At 40.3% G+C, this 22,294-nt stretch overlaps 1 protein-coding gene across 5 annotated transcripts in view; it reads right to left on the reverse strand.

Annotated features, from left to right (window-relative positions):
* Positions 1-22,294, reverse strand: part of itpr1a (inositol 1,4,5-trisphosphate receptor, type 1a) — a 93,244-nt gene that overhangs the window by 23,869 nt on the left and 47,081 nt on the right. For all 5 annotated transcript variants that reach the window (XM_060867286.1, XM_060867289.1, XM_060867285.1 and 2 more), the window contains exons 27-38: positions 13,169-13,339; positions 11,299-11,376; positions 11,027-11,164; positions 10,794-10,919; positions 8,920-9,120; positions 8,200-8,315; positions 7,305-7,440; positions 4,389-4,514; positions 3,174-3,302; positions 1,177-1,297; positions 265-446; positions 38-186 (exon numbers count right to left, since the gene is read on the reverse strand). In XM_060867286.1, coding sequence (XP_060723269.1) covers positions 38-186; positions 265-446; positions 1,177-1,297; positions 3,174-3,302; positions 4,389-4,514; positions 7,305-7,440; positions 8,200-8,315; positions 8,920-9,120; positions 10,794-10,919; positions 11,027-11,164; positions 11,299-11,376; positions 13,169-13,339 — 1,673 coding nt within the window. The remainder of the gene's footprint in view (positions 1-37; positions 187-264; positions 447-1,176; positions 1,298-3,173; positions 3,303-4,388; positions 4,515-7,304; positions 7,441-8,199; positions 8,316-8,919; positions 9,121-10,793; positions 10,920-11,026; positions 11,165-11,298; positions 11,377-13,168; positions 13,340-22,294) is intronic.

Raw genomic sequence — 22,294 nt, forward strand, 5'->3', positions numbered from 1 at the left:
GTGTGTGTGTGTGTGTGTAAAGATGTGAACTGCATACTTGCAGATGAAACCTCCGCTCTCACACTTCCGATGAGCTTCAGTGTGTTCAGGAAACAGCAGCTCTGGACGATGGAGAACATCCACCAACACAGACAGCTCCGCCTGGACCAGAGGCCTCAAACGCTCTTCTAGTGCTGAGACTATGTCCTACACACACACACACACACAGGGATAAACACACTGTAGAGATGTAGACTTGTGCAGGTTGTGGGGTCACATGATCACCTGCAGTCTCTCGATGATGTTGCGATAGTCCCTGGAGGCTGTGAGGACGGAGCTGCGAGTAGCACTGCGAGCAGACAGTCTCCAGCTCAGAGCTGTTTTCTGAACAATGTTGTTGGACTTGATAAACAGATTATTCACCTGACAGTCCAAATCCACTGGGATAGCGATTGCTCGGCCTTTAGCTGTAAAACAGATGTTACACACATTTATGTTAGTGGTTTTTCACATCTCCCCCTTTGTGGTTCTTTAAGAAGGTGAACACTTGGCTCTTTAGAACAGAGGTACTGAACTTTCAGGTACATTCTAGTGAGAAAATGCTTTAACTCTGAATCAGCTCGCAGCAGGAAGTGAATCACACTGTGTTTTGGGCTGAAGAGCTTTTCTGTACATGTGATCTGTGGATGTGAGATAAAGCACAGAGCTGCAGAAGAAAAAAGAAACTAGGAATGTGACAATATTTATTCTACTTGAGCTTCATATAATTATCTGCTCATTCTTCAGCACTCTGATCTCTGTGCTCAGGTCATTTGTCAGATTTAGTACTGATTTATTTAACTTTGAGTGAATGACGACTGCATGTAACATTATATGAGGATGTTACACTCTCCTCACAGGCTAATATTAGCTACTAATAAACCCCATCTGCATTATATCTCTGTATTTGGGTCTGTTTCTGTTTCAGATGCAACTGTTCAGACAGAAACAACATTCCTCTAGGATTCTGGTGCTACATAAAGACACTGAGCTACATAAACAACACAGATCTGAGAGCTAAAGAGTAAAAAACTGAGCCGGTGTTTGGCTGTGAAGACTTTTAACCCTGAACTGTTCAGTGTTCTTACACAAAGCAGTGAGATCAGTTTTCACACACAGTGGATTACATGTGATAGAGGATGTGAGATGAGGTCTTACCCACGTCACTCAGCACCTTTATACACGCCTCCACACTGCCCTTCTGACTCGGGACCAACCAGGTACAGTGATACACACGAAACACACCCTGCAGCAGCTGAACAAACACCGGCTGCCGAGTCTGAGGCACAAACACAAACAAACTCCACAGATCAATCCATCATCTCAACAAGAGCATTAACAACTGAGGATTTGATAAGTTCTGCCCTGAAGAACAGCACAGACTCTGCACACAGTACACACAGTATACACAGTATACACAGTACACACAGTATACACAGTATACACAGTATACCCACAGTATACCCACAGTATGCACACAGTATACACAGTATACACAGTACACACAGTATACACAGTATACACAGTATACACACAGTATTCACAGTATACACAGTACACACAGTATACACAGTATGCACACAGTATGTACACAGTATACACAGTACACACAGTATACACAGTATACACAGTATACACAGTATACCCACAGTATGCACACAGTATACACAGTATACACAGTACACACAGTATACACAGTATACACAGTATACACAGTATGCACACAGTATGCACACAGTATGCACACAGTATACACAGTATGCACACAGTATACACAGTATACACAGTATGCACACAGAATACACAGTATGCACACAGTATACACAGTATGCACACAGTATACACAGTATACACAGTATGCACACAGTATACACAGTATGCACACAGTATACACAGTATGCACAGTATGCACACAGTATGCACACAGTATACACAGTATGCACACAGTATACACAGTATGCACAGTATGCACACAGTATACACAGTATGCACACAGTATACACAGTATGCACACAGTATACACAGTATGCACACAGTATACACAGTATGCACACAGTATACACAGTATACACAGTATGCACACAGTACACACAGTATACACAGTATACACAGTATGCACAGTATGCACACAGTATGCACACAGTATACACAGTATGCACACAGTATACACAGTATGCACAGTATGCACACAGTATACACAGTATGCACACAGTATACACAGTATGCACACAGTATACACAGTATGCACACAGTATGCACACAGTATACACAGTATGCACACAGTATACCCACAGTATGCACACAGTATACACAGTATACCCACAGTATGCACACAGTATACACAGTATATTCACAGTATACACAGTATACACAGTATGCACACAGTATACACAGTATGCACAGTATGCACACAGTATACACAGTATGCACACAGTATACACAGTATGCACACAGTATACACAGTATGCACACAGTATACACAGTATGCACACAGTATGCACACAGTATACACAGTATGCACACAGTATACCCACAGTATGCACACAGTATACACAGTATATTCACAGTATACACAGTATGCACACAGTATACCCACAGTATGCACACAGTATACACAGTATATTCACAGTATACACAGTATACACAGTATGCACACAGTATACACAGTATACCCACAGTATGCACACAGTATACACAGTATATTCACAGTATACACAGTATACACAGTATGCACACAGTATACACAGTATACCCACAGTATGCACACAGTATACACAGTATACCATGAGCTCTGGACTCTGATTGGTGGTCAGGTGTTGGTTCATTTTCTCTGGAGCGCAGATTTACATTACTTTACATGACACTATATTTCTATAGTAACGAAACTATAAATTAATAAAAGATATAGAATAAAATGTTCTCTAATAAATAAAGAATTATAATCTTTGATAAACTGATTGATAACATTCTGTTGTAGAAAATGAATCAGTTTGAGTAGGTGACAGTATCTGTGCTGTATTACACTGCTTATTGTCCTGTAACCGAACCGCCTCAAGTCTTTATTCCTTCTGTATTTAGCTTTTTTATGGACGTGGGAGGCGGCAGCATCTCTCCAGATTACTGTGCTCTGATTGGCCGCTGTCTGTGTCCCTCACCTGGAGGCTGGTGCTCTGGTCAGAGAACGGAGAGCTGAAGAAGGTGGTGACGATGCTCATGATGGTCTCAGTCACATATCGCTCCAGAACTGTGTCTGCATGCTTACGGTCACTTGTATTGTTACACACCTGGAAACGAAGGTCATGCAGAGGTCATATAGGTCACATGGGCATCACAACACAGTACAATTACCAGGTGATTTCCTTACTGTTATTCAGAGAACAGGAACCTGGTTTAACTACTTTAAGGTGCTTAATGTCACACTATTGGACATACAGAAAAATCCCTGATGTCTCTTGCGCTAGTGACCGTGTACAGACCCCCAGGACCCATCACTGATGTTCTGAGAGAATTTGCAGATTTTCTTTCAAACCTATTGGTTAACTTTGATAAAGTGTTAATTGTAGGAGATTTTAACATTCACGTTGACGACACAAACGATGCTTTAGGACTCACATTTATAGACCTACTAAACTCATTTGGGCTTAAACAAAACGTCACTAGAGCAACACATCATCTTAATCACACATTAGATTTAATAATATCACACAGAATAGATTTAGTCACTGATATAGATATCATACCTCAAAGTGATGACATCACAGACCATTACCTCATACTGTACACACTATCTGTAGAACAGACTAACTGTGTCTCACCACGTTATCGACTCAGTAGAACTATTATTCTGACCACTAAAGACAGATTCACTAATAACCTGCCTGATCTGTCTGGACTTCTTACAAAATAGTTGCATGACCCAGTGTCACCTAAAGCTCTACACTCACAACTACAGTGCTTTAAGTACAGGACAGGAAGAGTTAGATAAACTTATTACTACAGTTACATCAACATCATGTGTGTTAAATCACATTCCAACTAAATTACTGTAAGAAGTGTTACATAGAGCTGGTGAGCCTCTTCTTAATATTATTAGGTCAGAAACACACACACACACACACACACACACACACACACACACACACAATACATCCCATAATATCGTGCTCTAATACATGCTCATTATCATCTAGTACTTTCTAATATTATAAACAGCAGCTACATTAATTCCTCTCCACTGCTTCTCTTTTTCTACCATCCCGAGACATCCAGATATTTTACTAGCTCCGGTTGTGTTCTGTTTCATGAAGATTTAGAAAATTGAAATGAATTAAATAGAATAATTGATTACATTACTATTAAAGAGCTCTTACTCTGCAGATATCCACCAGGAAGTCATCAAAGAGCTTCCACATGTGATTACTGGTGTAGATCTCCTTCATCTCCACCTCTGTGTCCACGTAGCAGTGATTCAGGAAGTTCACATACGCCATCTTCACCTGGGGAAAAACACACGACTCAATCATTTATTTATTTGGGTATTAATTTGCCAAAGATCTGACAAATCTATCATACAACAAGATGGAACCTAATCCCATTAAAATGAAAACATTACCCAGATTATTATAGAATTATTATACTATTATTATGGCCCAGATTATTATATCTCCTTCAGACCGTATCAGTAGAGATGAATCAATACCAAAGTGCTATAAAGGACCATAAGGTAAGTGGCCCAGGGTTAGCTAAAAAAAGAGCAGACGCAGCCCACAATCCTGTGGCGATCATTATTTTGTGGTACAGATGAGAACAATGATATGATGGTTAAATTCATTACATGATGCTCAACAGAAAGATATTGAAGTCGGTATATTTCCATCTCCATACAGACAATTCTCTCAGATAACAACCTACAAAGTTATATAAGGACTGAAAGGGAGTCTTTATAAATTATAAATGAAAGGCTGATATTATAACTCTTAAATGGTGTGCATACGACACAAGGACTGGGCTTTAACTAGATCTGAGGACAACAACGTGGAGATATTGATGTGGGTTTGGATGCAAAACCTCAGAGATCCCACTATGATGCCCAGCGTCCTGTTTGCTGGAAACTACAATGCGGATCATTACTGTATTTACTGGGAAAGGCTTGTTTTTATTTAGATGATATAAACTGATATTTTTTGTACATTTACCTCCAGATCAGTTGCAAGCAGACAGATATTTATGGAACAGATTGCTTGTGGCTGATAAAAACACACTCTGTTCTTTCTTTTTTATATAACTGTATTTCTCTGATTAGGACAAACAAGATCATATGATACATATAGTTGTACTCAAAAGTTTGCATACCTTGGGAGAATTTGCAAAATGTGACCATTTATTAAAGGAAACATGAATGAGAAGGAAAAACAAATGCATTTTATTTCTTACAGGACTCAAGTTAATATTTAAGGCATAACAGAATGGAACAATCATCAAAATGAACATAACAAAAAGAAAATAATCCCAGTTGAAAAGTTTGCATACATTTAGTTCTTAATATGGTGTGTTGTCCCCTTTAACATCAATGGTGTCATGCAGTCTTTTGTAATAATTGTGCTACTGCAGCTCTCTCTATTAGGTCTACATATGAACACAACTCATCTTCTGTAAATGATCTGAATTGCAGCTGTGTGACTTGTCTTCAACCTGCCTAAGTTCTCACACCACCACACTGCTGTGTTCCTCCACTGGCTCCTGTAGCTGAACACATCAGGTTTAAACACTGATGATTGTCTACAAAATCAGACCATCTCCCTCTTACCTCAAAGCCCTCATCACTCCTCACACTGCACCTCACACCCTCAGATCTACAGCACTGCACCACTGATCCCACCATCTCTCAGGGTAAGAGGGAAGTTTACTACAAGACTGTTCTGTTCTAAACCGAGGTGGTGGGATGAACTTCCTCTAGAGGTCACTGGATATCTTCAAACGGTGGTTTAAGACCTACTTCTTCATCTAGCAACTAGCTTTTTCAACTTAAACTAGCACTTCCTTCCCTGTTTGTTGCACATATGTTTATATTAAAAAAAAAAAAACTTTGAACAATGTTTTAGACTCATGGTATCTTAAGTTACCAATGATAGAGACTTGAGCACTTAAGCACGTTGCTCTGTCAAATGTTGTAAATATAAATGTAAAAAGGTCCAGAACCTTCAGCTGTTCCTTTTGTATCCATTGGAGGGTTGACCTTGTCTTGTGCTTTAGATCATTGTCATGTTGGGACATCAGAGAGCGTCCCATGTGCTGTGCGGGTTACAGAGAGGATGGTGGACTTTTATCTGTTGACTCCTCTCCAGACATAGTGTTTATGGTGTGACTATAAAGTTTGGTCTCATCACTCCACATGACTCTGCTCCAGAAGCTGTGAGGGTTGTGTAGATGCTGTCCAGTGTACTGAAGAAGGGTCTTTTTGTGGCATGGATGCAGTAACCACTTTCTCCTAGTAAGTCGACCATGCAGGTCATTTGTGTTCAAGTCCCTCCTTACTGTTCTCCTTAAAACAACAGCACTTTGTTCCACAGCAGCCTGTATTTCTCTACAAGGTTGTTCTTGGGTTGTTCTTTGTGTCCTGAACAATTTGTCTGTCAGTAGTGAGTGAAATCTTTCAGTCTCTACCTCACCATGGCTTAGTATCAACAGAACCTCTTATTTTCTGCCTCTTTATCAGAGTTTAATCAGCACTGACTGGGATTTTCAAGTGTTGAGATCTTTTTATATCTTTTTCCTGCTTTATAAGATCCTCTACTTTATTCCTCAGGTCCATTAGCAGGTCTTTTGTCTTCCCCATGGTGCAGCATCCACCCAGTCAGTGCACCACCTCATGAGCTGAGAAACTCATTGTATATTTATGTACAGACACTAATTACAGTTACAGTACAGAGTCACATGTGTGGAAACGTCCCTTTAATAGACATTTAGAGCTCTGTGTGTTTATAATGTGGTCAAACCTTCTGGGAGGTGTAAACTTTTGATCAGTTTCTTTAGGTGATTTCAGTCATCATTAGGGTTTAAAAAGGAGTCAAACAACTACGTGATAATAAGAAACGATTATTTTGCATTATCAGTTATATTTTCCAAATAAATGGTAATATTTAACAATTTCTTACTGGAGATGCAAACTTTTGAGCACAAGTATATAATATCTGAAATATGGAATTGTTTGTCTGTTATTGAACATTAATGAAAATAAAAATAACCTGCCTACCTTTATACACACACACACACACACACACACACACCTCAGGGATGCAGTCCTCATGTGTAACCACACGCACAATGTCATCCAGTGGGAGAAGAGAATTACACTTTATCTCTGTGTAAACATTTTTTCCTTCCGTACACACGGCCAGCAGCTCCACCAGGTGGATATGATACCTGTTCACACACACACACACACACACACACACACACACACACACACACACACACACACACACACCATTATGAGTTGTGATTAGAGATGTGTTGATTAATTCCCTATAACAGAAGCTCTAACTTTAGAGCATCTGCACATCACAGCTTTATATAATCTAATTATATTAATCTAATATGTTATGGTTTCCATAGAAACACCTCATTCACAGGCACGTGTACAGCAGGCGGTCCACATAACTTGTGTTATTACATATGTAAAAACTGGGTCTCTCGTTTCAGTGACATTCCACAACATTAAGTATATACAGATAAATAATCAGACTTTATATCAGAAAATCTAAACTCTGTCTCTCTCATTAGGGATGAATATAAATCAGAATATTAACCTTTAAACTTCATCACAATCCTCTTCAGTCTCGATGCTAAACATCCTGATAATTAATTGTGATATTAATATTAAACAGAACCATTCTAATGATCATTACATCATTATTTAAACTATAAATTCATTTTTATTCTGTTTCTATATTTCTGTAAAGCTGCTTTGAGACAATGTGAACTGTTAAAAAATAAATGAACTACAATCCAGACTCCGGACTCACTGAGTCTGAACAAGATGGAGCTTGTGAATGATTAATAATACACACGCACACACACACACACGCACACACACACACACACACACACACACACACACACACACACACACACACACACACACACACACACACACACACACACACACACACACACACACACCTGAGAGCACTGTTCTCATCTAGACGCTCCCTCTCAAGACGCATCATCTGCACTAATGTCTGGAACGACGCACGATCATTATAGAACACCAGGACATCCTCACCTGCAGTCACCAGCTTCACACACACACACACACACACACACACACAGAGTTATTACATGTTAGGCACCATGTTACAGAGCTTTAGTGCACGACTGTTTAATTGGTTTTACATCAGATGTATTTATATATTATTTATATATTAAATTCTCTGTAACTTTTTTATTCTTTTTTTTTAAACAATCTATTTTGATCAAACGAATAAAAATTAGAAAATAATCTGAAAATAAAAATAACAATTAATTATGAGAAGAAAAATGCTTTTAGTATATATAAAGTATTTCACACACACACACATACACACTCATACTCACACACACATACACACACACATACACACTCATACTCACACACACACACAAACACACACACACACACATACACACACACTCATACTCACACACACTCACACATACACACATACACACTCATACTCACACACACACACACACACACACACACATACACACTCATGCACACACATACACACACACTCACTCACATACACATACACACACACACATATACATACACACTCATACTCACACACACACACACACACACACACACACACACATACACACACACACACACACACACACACATTCACACACCCTGACCTCAGCCATGACAATGTCCTGACACTTCTTGATGAACTTGTTCTCAGCTTTGACGATGGTCTGCAGGAATTTGAGGTAGTGGACGCTGCGTCCGTGTGTCTCAATGCAGTGAACAAAGTGCTGCACCACTCGCTCATTAATCTCACTGCACAGCTGGAAGTTATTCATGAAGATGTGCTGCATGGTCACAGCCTCTAGGATCTGACACACACACACACGAGTGACATAAACTGAAGACATATGAGATTAAGATCAAAAGTAAACATAAAATAAAACATTACTTCAGAATTCCAGTTTAAGTTCCTGATAATCACCTTTAAACATGACACTAGAACATGTGACTGACACCTGCCTATTGTTGCCCATGTACATTACACTGTGTGTGTGTGTGTGTGTCAGTGTTGTATAAAGTACTAGAAAACAATACTTGAGTAAAAGTACAAGTATCGTGCTAGAAAGAGACTTTGGTAGAAGTGAAAGTCGCCTTTTAGAATATTACTAAAGTAAAAGTCTTAAAGTATCTGATATTTACTGTACTTAAGTATCAAAAGTCATTTTCTGATATTTAATGTACTTAGGTATTTGAAGTAAAAGTAAAAAGTAAAATTTCAGTGATTTTCGGTCGGCATAAGAGGCTCTTCATCTGGTAGGAAGAATCTTTCATTCCAATGTACAGAAACATTTCTTGCAAATACGACCGAGGGTGTATAAGGTTATCTTCTTCACCCTGTTCACCACTATCATCGGGGTGGTCGTCTACCACAGGGGCGGCCCGACCCGCGGCTCTTACGTTCATACCGAAGTTTGTATTTGTGTCTTTTTAATATTCGTGTTCGCTTCGCTTGAGTTCTATACGGTATTTTGGTCAAACGCGCATGTGAGTGGGAGGAAAATACCTCAAAGTTTCCCAGTAGGATCAAGATCATTTGAGTAAACAATTTGTGTCAAGTTCGCTCTCAAAATGTCAGGGGAAAAAGGTGATGTTCATGTGTGCCCATGTGTATGATGTGGCTCTTTGCGGTAACACAGTAATGTGGCTCTTGGTCTCTGACTGGTTGGACACCCCTGGTCTATGATAACAGGAGGTCCTACAGTAGGTGCTTCCATGGCGGTTTCAGTTGTGCTTCCGCCTCCTTTGACAACATTACGCTGAAATAGAGCATGCGGAGCGTAATGTAATCTAGGAGCAGTGATTCACCAAACCTCCCTTATTGCAGTCGCACTGTTATGAGAGCCATGAGGGCTCCCTCTGCTGGCCTGCAGAGGATTTGCTGCACTTTATCATCAGGACTCTAATTCCCACAATCCATTGCACCACCTACTCAGCACGCCTGTTTCCTGTTTGTAATCACCTGGTCTATTTAAGCTCACTCAGAACTCTCTTATGACGCGAAGTATTGTTAGATCTGTCTGCATACTGAGCGTATTACTCTGTTCCGTCTATTGCCTTGTTTTGACCCTGCTTGTTTTTCGTGTTTGTGAATGTTTGCTACCTGCCCTGATCTACGCCTGGATAATTGACTACTGCTTTTGGATTTCCTTTGTTGTTGTTGTTTGCCTGGTGTCTTGACCCTTGCCTGTTTTTGGATTTTGCTAATAAACCCGCATTTGGATCTAACCGGTTTCATGTGTATTACACGCACACATTTCTGCTGATTTTATTTTGTAGTAACGAGTAACGAAGATGTTTAGTGGAAATATAACGGAGTAAAAGTCTACATTTTATCTAGGAAATGTAGTGGAGTAAAAGTGAAAGTTGACAAATTTATATAGCAAAGTAAAGTACAGATATGTCACATTTCTACTTAAATACAGTAACGAAGTATTTGTTCTCTGTTACATTACAACACTGGTGTGTGTGTGTGAGATCTTACTCCAGGGTTGAGAAATAGGTTAATGTGTTTGTGCAGTAGAGCCTGGTTCTGCTGGTTTCCTGCACAGAAGTTCTGGAGGAACTGATGAGCGAGGGTCATGATTTCCTGCATCCAAACATCCTCACCCTAACACACAAACAGGAAATAAACCCAGATAAAAGAACAGAGAGAATGAATGACCCCCCCCCCCCCCACACACACACACACACACACACACACACACATACACATACCTTTTCATAAGGAATTTGTAGAAGTTCCAGGACCACTGAGTGAGCCCCCATGTTCCTAAGGAGACGCTGCTGTTGCTTCTTGTTCTTCCTGCCAGACAGACACTCCATCACACACAACTTACTCAGTCTCAGGAGGATCTGCACACACACACACACACACCTGTAAATAACACGTGATACACAGTGATTATATATTATATAATAAAGTAAAGATAGACCCAGGACCAATCCCTTAGAGATCTACACCCAGGTTTTATTAAATCCACTCTGACCTCCTTCACCAGTCTGTAGTTGGAGCTGCTGCTGCTCTCCACTTTGGGTTTGTGTAATCCATCAGAATTCGAGTCACTCTGTTTATGCAGAAGAATAAAGATTCAGTCCAGCTTTATTTATCCAGCTTTTAACAGTGGACATTATTACAGCATTACAGAAATTCTAAAAGTTTTAGATTTAATGAGCGAGTCAGAGGTGACAGTGGTGAGGAAAAACTCCGAGATGATCTGAGGAAGAAACCTTGAGAGGAACCAAACTGAAAACCTCATCCTCATCCTCATGTGGGTGACCGTGATTATATTAGTATTATATTAGTATACTAATAAAGCCGTGGTGTCTTTAGAACAGTTATCAGTATGGTTATTGTTATATATTTATCCTACGTCTCTATATTAACTGATCTAAAGCCGTACTGTTATAAACTATGTAAAATACAGAACAGTGTGAGCGCTCATGCTGAACTGACTTCACTCCTTAAACAGGGAAGGACCTGGTAGTGGAGAAGACCATCACACTCCTGTCCACATGACAGCCACCAGTCAGGGGGATCAGTAATAAATGAAACCACACCTTCATGTTTGTCACGTATGACGCAGTGGCTCAGTGGTTAAGGTGTTGGACTGTGTGTGTGTGTCTGTGTGTGTCTGTCTATGTGTGTTTGTGTGTGTGTGTGTCTGTCTATGTGCGTTTGTGTGTCTGTGTCCTTGTGTCTGTATGTGTTTGTGTGTGTCTGTGTGTCTTCCTGTCTGTGTGTGTGTGTCTGTGTGTCTGTCTGTGTGTGTTTGTGTGTCTGTGTGTGTCTGTGTGTTTGTGTGTATGTGTGTGTGTCTGTGTATGTGTGTGTGTGTGTGTGTGTGTGTGTGAGTGTGTATGTGTGTCTGTTTGTATATGTGTTTGTGTGTGTGTGTGTGTCTGTGTGTTTGTGTGTGTATGTATGTGTGTGTGAGAGTATGAGTGTGTGTGTGCGTGTGAGTGTGTATGTGTGTCTGTTTGTATATGTGTTTGTGTGTGTGTGTCTGTGTGTTTGTGTGTGTATGTGTGTATGTGTGTATGTGTGTGTGTCTGTGTGTTTGTGTATCTGTGTGTGTCTGTGTGTTGTCTGTGTGTTTGTGTGTGTCTGTATGTGTGTGTCTGTGTGTGTGTGTCTGTGTATGTCTGTGTGTGTGTGTCTGTGTGTGTATGTGTGTGTCTGTGTGTGTGTGTGTGTGTGTGTATGTGTGTGTCTGTGTGTTTGTGTTTGTGTATCTGTGTGTGTCTGTGTGTGTGTCTGTGTGTTTGTGTCTGTGTGTTTGTGTGTGTCTGTGTGTGTGTGTCTGTGTGTTTGTGTGTGTCTGTATGTGTGTGTCTGTGTGTTTGTGTGTGTCTGTATGTGTGTGTCTGTCTGTGTGTGTCTGTGTGTGTGTCTGTGTGTTTGTGTCTGTGTGTTTGTGTGTGTCTGTGTGTGTGTGTATGTGTGTCTGTGTGTTTGTGTGTGTGTGTTTGTGTGTGTCTGTGTGTTTGTGTCTGTGTGTTTGTGTGTGTCTGTATGTGTGTGTCTGTGTGTGTGTCTGTGTGTGTGTCTGTGTGTGTGTCTGTGTGTTTGTGTCTGTGTGTTTGTGTGTGTCTGTGTGTGTGTGTGTCTGTGTGTTTGTGTCTGTGTGTTTGTGTGTGTCTGTGTGTGTGTCTGTGTGTCTGCTCAGTCCAGCCCAGTGACACAGTTAACAAACACAAACCCAGAGAGCTCTTCAATGCTCTTAAATAAAACTAAACTCTAGTGTGGAATAAAGACCCATGTGTGAATGTAGAAGGTGAAATACTGGGATTTATAAATCCTGTGTAAATTCCTACAAGAATCTGATGTATAAATCTGTCTGTATGTAAATCATTGACCTTGTGATGTGTATCCATGGCGATGACCTCTCCTGTGTGTAGTCCTGAGTCTGACCCTTGTCTCTTATACACCCACAGTTCAGATTTCTCCACTATAGACCTCAGCTGGTCCAGATCAGATTTTATCTGTTTATAGTTCTCCACATCCTGACTAGTGACCAGGAGCTGTACCTACACACACATGAGGACACACACACACACATTAAGACACACAGACACACATGAAGAAACACACACACACACATATGAAGAAACACACACAGACACACATGAAGACACACACATGAAGAAACACACACACACGAAGAAACACACACAGACACATGAGGAAACACACACACAGACACATGAAGAAACACACACACAGACACATGAAGAAACACACAGACACATGAAGAAACACACACACATGAAGAAACACACACAGACACATGAAGAAACACACACACAGACACATAAAGAAACACACACACACGAAGAAACACACACACAGACACATGAAGAAACACAGACACATGAAAAAACACACACAGACACACACATGAAGACACACACACGAAGAAACACACACAGACACATGAAGAAACACACACACATGAAGAAACACACACAGACACATGAAGAAACACACACGCAGACACATAAAGAAACACACACAGACACATGAAGAAACACACACACACACACACATGAAGAAACACACACACACATGAAGAAACACACACACACACATGAAGAAACACACAGACACATGAGGAAACACACACACAGACACATGAAGAAACACACACACATGAAGAAACACACACACACATGAAGAAACACACACACATGAAGAAACACACACACACATGAAGAAACACACACAGACACATGAGGAAACACACACACAGACACATGAAGAAACACACAGACACATGAAGAAACACACACACACACATGAAGAAACACACACAGACACATGAAGAAACACACACACAAACACATGAAGAAACACACACACAGACACATGAAGAAACACACACACATGAAGAAACACACACACAGACACATGAAGAAACACAGACACATGAAGAAACACACACAGACACACACATGAAGACACACACACACGAAGAAACACACACAGACACATGAAGAAACACACACACACGAAGAAACACACAGACACATGAAGAAACACACACACATGAAGAAACACACACACATGAAGAAACACACACACAGACACATGAAGAAACACATAGACACATGAAGAAACACACAGACACATGAAGAAACACACAGACACATGAAGAAACACACACATGAAGAAACACACACACAGACACATGAAGAAACACACACACACAGACACATGAAGAAACACACACACAGACACATGAAGAAACACACACACAGACACATGAAGAAACACACAGACACATGATGAAACACACACACATGAAGAAACACTCAGACACATGAAGAAACACACACACAGACACATGAAGAAACACACAGACACATGAAGAAACACACACACATGAAGAAACACACAGACACATGAAGAAACACACACACAGACACATGAAGAAACACACAGACACATGAAGAAACACACAGACACATGAAGAAACACACACACATGAAGAAACACACAGACAGACACATGAAGAAACACACACACATGAAGAAACACGCACACAGACACATGAAGAAACACACAGACACATGAAGAAACACACAGACACATGAAGAAACACACACACATGAAGAAACACACAGACACATGAAGAAACACACACACATGAAGAAACACACAGACAGACACATGAAGAAACACACAGACACATGAAGAAACACACACACACATGAAGAAACACACACACACACGAACAAACACACAGACACATGAAGAAACACACATGAAGAAACACACACACACGAAGAAACACACACACATGAAGAAACACACAGACACATGACGAAACACACACACGAAGAAACACACACAGACACATGAAAACACACAAAGACACATGAAGAAACACACACACAGACACATAAAAAACACACACAGACACATGAAGAAACACACACACACATGAAGAAACACACACAGACACACACATGAAGACACACACATGAAGAAACACACACAGACACATGAAGAAACACACACACACACACGAAGAAACACACACACAGACACATGAAAAAAAACACAGACACATGAAGAAAAACACACGCACATGATGAAACACACACAGACACATGAAGAAACACACAGACACATGAAGAAACACACACACATGAAGAAACACACAGACACATGAAGAAACACACACACATGAAGAAACACACACACAGACACATGAAGAAACACATAGACACATGAAGAAACACACAGACACATGAAGAAACACACACACGAAGAAACACACACAGACACATGAAAACACACAAAGACACATGAAGAAACACACACACAGACACATAAAAAACACACACAGACACATGAAGAAACACACACACACATGAAGAAACACACACAGACACACACATGAAGACACACACATGAAGAAACACACACAGACACATGAAGAAACACACACACACACGAAGAAACACACACACAGACACATGAAAAAAAACACAGACACATGAAGAAAAACACACGCACATGATGAAACACACACAGACACATGAAGAAACACACACAGACACATGAAGAAACACACAGACACATGAAGAAACACACACACACATGAAGAAACACACACACAGACACATGAAGAAACACAGACACATGAAGAAACACACACAGACACACACATGAAGACACACACACACGAAGAAACACACACAGACACATGAAGAAACACACACACATGAAGAAACACACAGACACATGAAGAAACACACATATGAAGAAACACACACACATGAAGAAACACACACATGAAGAAACACACAGACAGACACATGAAGAAACACACAGACACATGAAGAAACACACACACGAAGAAACACACAGACACATGAAGAAACACACACACACATGAAGAAACACACACACACACGAAGAAACACACAGACACATGAAGAAACACACATGAAGAAACACACAGACACATGAAGAAACACACACATGAAGAAACACACACACATGAAGAAACACACAGACACATGAAGAAACACACACACATGAAGAAACACACAGACAGACACATGAAGAAACACACAGACACATGAAGAAACACACACACATGAAGAAACACACAGACACATGAAGAAACACACACACATGAAGAAACACACACACAGACACATGAAGAAACACATAGACACATGAAGAAACACACAGACACATGAAGAAACACACACATGAAGAAACACACACACAGACACATGAAGAAACACACACACACAGACACATGAAGAAACACACACACAGACACATGAAGAAACACACACACAGACACATGAAGAAACACACAGACACATGAAGAAACACACACACATGAAGAAACACTCAGACACATGAAGAAACACAGACACATGAAGAAACACACACACAGACACATGAAGAAACACACACACATGAAGAAACACACAGACACATGAAGAAACACACAGACACATGAAGAAACACACAGACACATGAAGAAACACACACACATGAAGAAACACACAGACAGACACATGAAGAAACACACACACATGAAGAAACACGCACAGACACATGAAAACACACAAAGACACATGAAGAAACACACACACAGACACATAAAAAACACACACAGACACATGAAGAAACACACACACACATGAAGAAACACACACAGACACACACATGAAGACACACACATGAAGAAACACACACAGACACATGAAGAAACACACACACACACGAAGAAACACACACACAGACACATGAAAAAAAACACAGACACATGAAGAAAAACACACGCACATGATGAAACACACACAGACACATGAAGAAACACACAGACACATGAAGAAACACACACACATGAAGAAACACACAGACACATGAAGAAACACACACACATGAAGAAACACACACACAGACACATGAAGAAACACATAGACACATGAAGAAACACACAGACACATGAAGAAACACACACATGAAGAAACACACACACAGACACATGAAGAAACACACACACACAGACACATGAAGAAACACACACACAGACACATGAAGAAACACACACACAGACACATGAAGAAACACACAGACACATGAAGAAACACACACACATGAAGAAACACTCAGACACATGAAGAAACACAGACACATGAAGAAACACACACACAGACACATGAAGAAACACACACACATGAAGAAACACACAGACACATGAAGAAACACACAGACACATGAAGAAACACACAGACACATGAAGAAACACACACACATGAAGAAACACACAGACAGACACATGAAGAAACACACACACATGAAGAAACACGCACAGACACATGAAAACACACAAAGACACATGAAGAAACACACACACAGACACATAAAAAACACACACAGACACATGAAGAAACACACACACACATGAAGAAACACACACAGACACACACATGAAGACACACACATGAAGAAACACACACAGACACATGAAGAAACACACACACACACGAAGAAACACACACACAGACACATGAAAAAAAACACAGACACATGAAGAAAAACACACAGACACATGAAGAAACACACAGACACATGAAGAAACACACACACACATGAAGAAACACACACACAGACACATGAAGAAACACAGACACATGAAGAAACACACACAGACACACACATGAAGACACACACACACGAAGAAACACACACAGACACATGAAGAAACACACACACATGAAGAAACACACAGACACATGAAGAAACACACATATGAAGAAACACACACACATGAAGAAACACACACATGAAGAAACACACAGACAGACACATGAAGAAACACACAGACACATGAAGAAACACACACACGAAGAAACACACAGACACATGAAGAAACACACACACACATGAAGAAACACACACACACACGAAGAAACACACAGACACATGAAGAAACACACATGAAGAAACACACAGACACATGAAGAAACACACACATGAAGAAACACACACACATGAAGAAACACACAGACACATGAAGAAACACACACACATGAAGAAACACACAGACAGACACATGAAGAAACACACAGACACATGAAGAAACACACACACATGAAGAAACACACAGACAGACACATGAAGAAACACACAGACACATGAAGAAACACACACACATGAAGAAACACACAGACACATGAAGAAACACACACACATGAAGAAACACACACACAGACACATGAAGAAACACATAGACACATGAAGAAACACACAGACACATGAAGAAACACACACATGAAGAAACACACACACAGACACATGAAGAAACACACACACACAGACACATGAAGAAACACACACACAGACACATGAAGAAACACACACACAGACACATGAAGAAACACACAGACACATGAAGAAACACACACACATGAAGAAACACTCAGACACATGAAGAAACACAGACACATGAAGAAACACACACACAGACACATGAAGAAACACACACACATGAAGAAACACACAGACACATGAAGAAACACACAGACACATGAAGAAACACACAGACACATGAAGAAACACACACACATGAAGAAACACACAGACAGACACATGAAGAAACACACACACATGAAGAAACACGCACACAGACACATGAAGAAACACACAGACACATGAAGAAACACACAGACACATGAAGAAACACACACACATGAAGAAACACACAGACAGACACATGAAGAAACACACAGACACATGAAGAAACACACACACACATGAAGAAACACACACACACACGAACAAACACACAGACACATGAAGAAACACACATGAAGAAACACACACACACGAAGAAACACACACACATGAAGAAACACACAGACACATGACGAAACACACACACGAAGAAACACACACAGACACATGAAAACACACAAAGACACATGAAGAAACACACACACAGACACATGAAAAAACACACACACACATGAAGAAACACACACAGACACATGAAGAAACACACACACACACATGAAGAAACACACACAGACACACACATGAAGACATACACATGAAGAAACACACACAGACACATGAAGAAACACACACACACACGAAGAAACACACACACAGACACATGAAAAAAAACACAGACACGAAGAAAAACACACGCACATGATGAAACACACACACATGAAGAAACACTCAGACACATGAAGAAACACACAGACACATGAAGAAACACACACACACATGAAGAAACACACACACAGACACATGAAGAAACACAGACACATGAAGAAACACACACAGACACACACATGAAGACACACACACACGAAGAAACACACACAGACACATGAAGAAACACACACACATGAAGAAACACACAGACACATGAAGAAACACACATATGAAGAAACACACACACATGAAGAAACACACACATGAAGAAACACACAGACAGACACATGAAGAAACACACAGACACATGAAGAAACACACACACGAAGAAACACACAGACACATGAAGAAACACACACACACATGAAGAAACACACACACACACGAAGAAACACACAGACACATGAAGAAACACACATGAAGAAACACACAGACACATGAAGAAACACACACATGAAGAAACACACACACATGAAGAAACACACAGACACATGAAGAAACACACACACATGAAGAAACACACAGACAGACACATGAAGAAACACACAGACACATGAAGAAACACACACACATGAAGAAACACACAGACAGACACATGAAGAAACACACAGACACATGAAGAAACACACACACATGAAGAAACACACAGACACATGAAGAAACACACACACATGAAGAAACACACACACAGACACATGAAGAAACACATAGACACATGAAGAAACACACAGACACATGAAGAAACACACACATGAAGAAACACACACACAGACACATGAAGAAACACACACACACAGACACATGAAGAAACACACACACAGACACATGAAGAAACACACACACAGACACATGAAGAAACACACAGACACATGAAGAAACACACACACATGAAGAAACACTCAGACACATGAAGAAACACAGACACATGAAGAAACACACACACAGACACATGAAGAAACACACACACATGAAGAAACACACAGACACATGAAGAAACACACACACACAGACACATGAAGAAACACACACACAGACACATGAAGAAACACACACACAGACACATGAAGAAACACACAGACACATGAAGAAACACACACACATGAAGAAACACTCAGACACATGAAGAAACACAGACACATGAAGAAACACACACACAGACACATGAAGAAACACACACACATGAAGAAACACACAGACACATGAAGAAACACACAGACACATGAAGAAACACACAGACACATGAAGAAACACACACACATGAAGAAACACACAGACAGACACATGAAGAAACACACACACATGAAGAAACACGCACACAGACACATGAAGAAACACACAGACACATGAAGAAACACACAGACACATGAAGAAACACACACACATGAAGAAACACACAGACAGACACATGAAGAAACACACAGACACATGAAGAAACACACACACACATGAAGAAACACACACACACACGAACAAACACACAGACACATGAAGAAACACACATGAAGAAACACACACACACGAAGAAACACACACACATGAAGAAACACACAGACACATGACGAAACACACACACGAAGAAACACACACAGACACATGAAAACACACAAAGACACATGAAGAAACACACACACAGACACATGAAAAAACACACACACACATGAAGAAACACACACAGACACATGAAGAAACACACACACACACATGAAGAAACACACACAGACACACACATGAAGACATACACATGAAGAAACACACACAGACACATGAAGAAACACACACACACACGAAGAAACACACACACAGACACATGAAAAAAAACACAGACACGAAGAAAAACACACGCACATGATGAAACACACACAGAGACATGAAGAAACACACACAGACACATGAAGAAACACACAGACACATGAAGAAACACACACACACGAAGAAACACACACACAGACACATGAAGAAACACAGACACATGAAGAAACACACACAGACACACACATGAAGACACACACACACGAAGAAACACACACAGACACATGAAGAAACACACACACATGAAGAAACACACAGACACATGAAGAAACACACATATGAAGAAACACACACACATGAAGAAACACACAGACACATGAAGAAACACACACATGAAGAAACACACAGACAGACACATGAAGAAACACACAGACACATGAAGAAACACACACACGAAGAAACACACAGACACATGAAGAAACACACACACACATGAAGAAACACACACACACACCAAGAAACACACAGACACATGAAGAAACACACATGAAGAAACACACAGACACATGAAGAAACACACACATGAAGAAACACACACACATGAAGAAACACACAGACACATGAAGAAACACACACACATGAAGAAACACACAGACAGACACATGAAGAAACACACAGACACATGAAGAAACACACACACGAAGAAACACACAGACACATGAAGAAACACACACACACACGAAGAAACACACAGACACATGAAGAAACACACATGAAGAAACACACACACACGAAGAAACACACACGCATGAAGAAACACACAGACACATGACGAAACACACACACGAAGAAACACACAGACACATGAAAACACACAAAGACACATGAAGAAACACACACACACAGACACATGAAAAAATACACACAGACACATGAAGAAATACACACACACACACATGAAGAAACACACACAGACACACACATGAAGACACACACATGAAGAAACACACACAGACACATGAAGAAACACACACACA

Source organism: Tachysurus vachellii, chromosome 4, assembly GCF_030014155.1.
Source record: "Tachysurus vachellii isolate PV-2020 chromosome 4, HZAU_Pvac_v1, whole genome shotgun sequence".
Taxonomy (NCBI): Eukaryota; Metazoa; Chordata; class Actinopteri; order Siluriformes; family Bagridae; genus Tachysurus; species Tachysurus vachellii.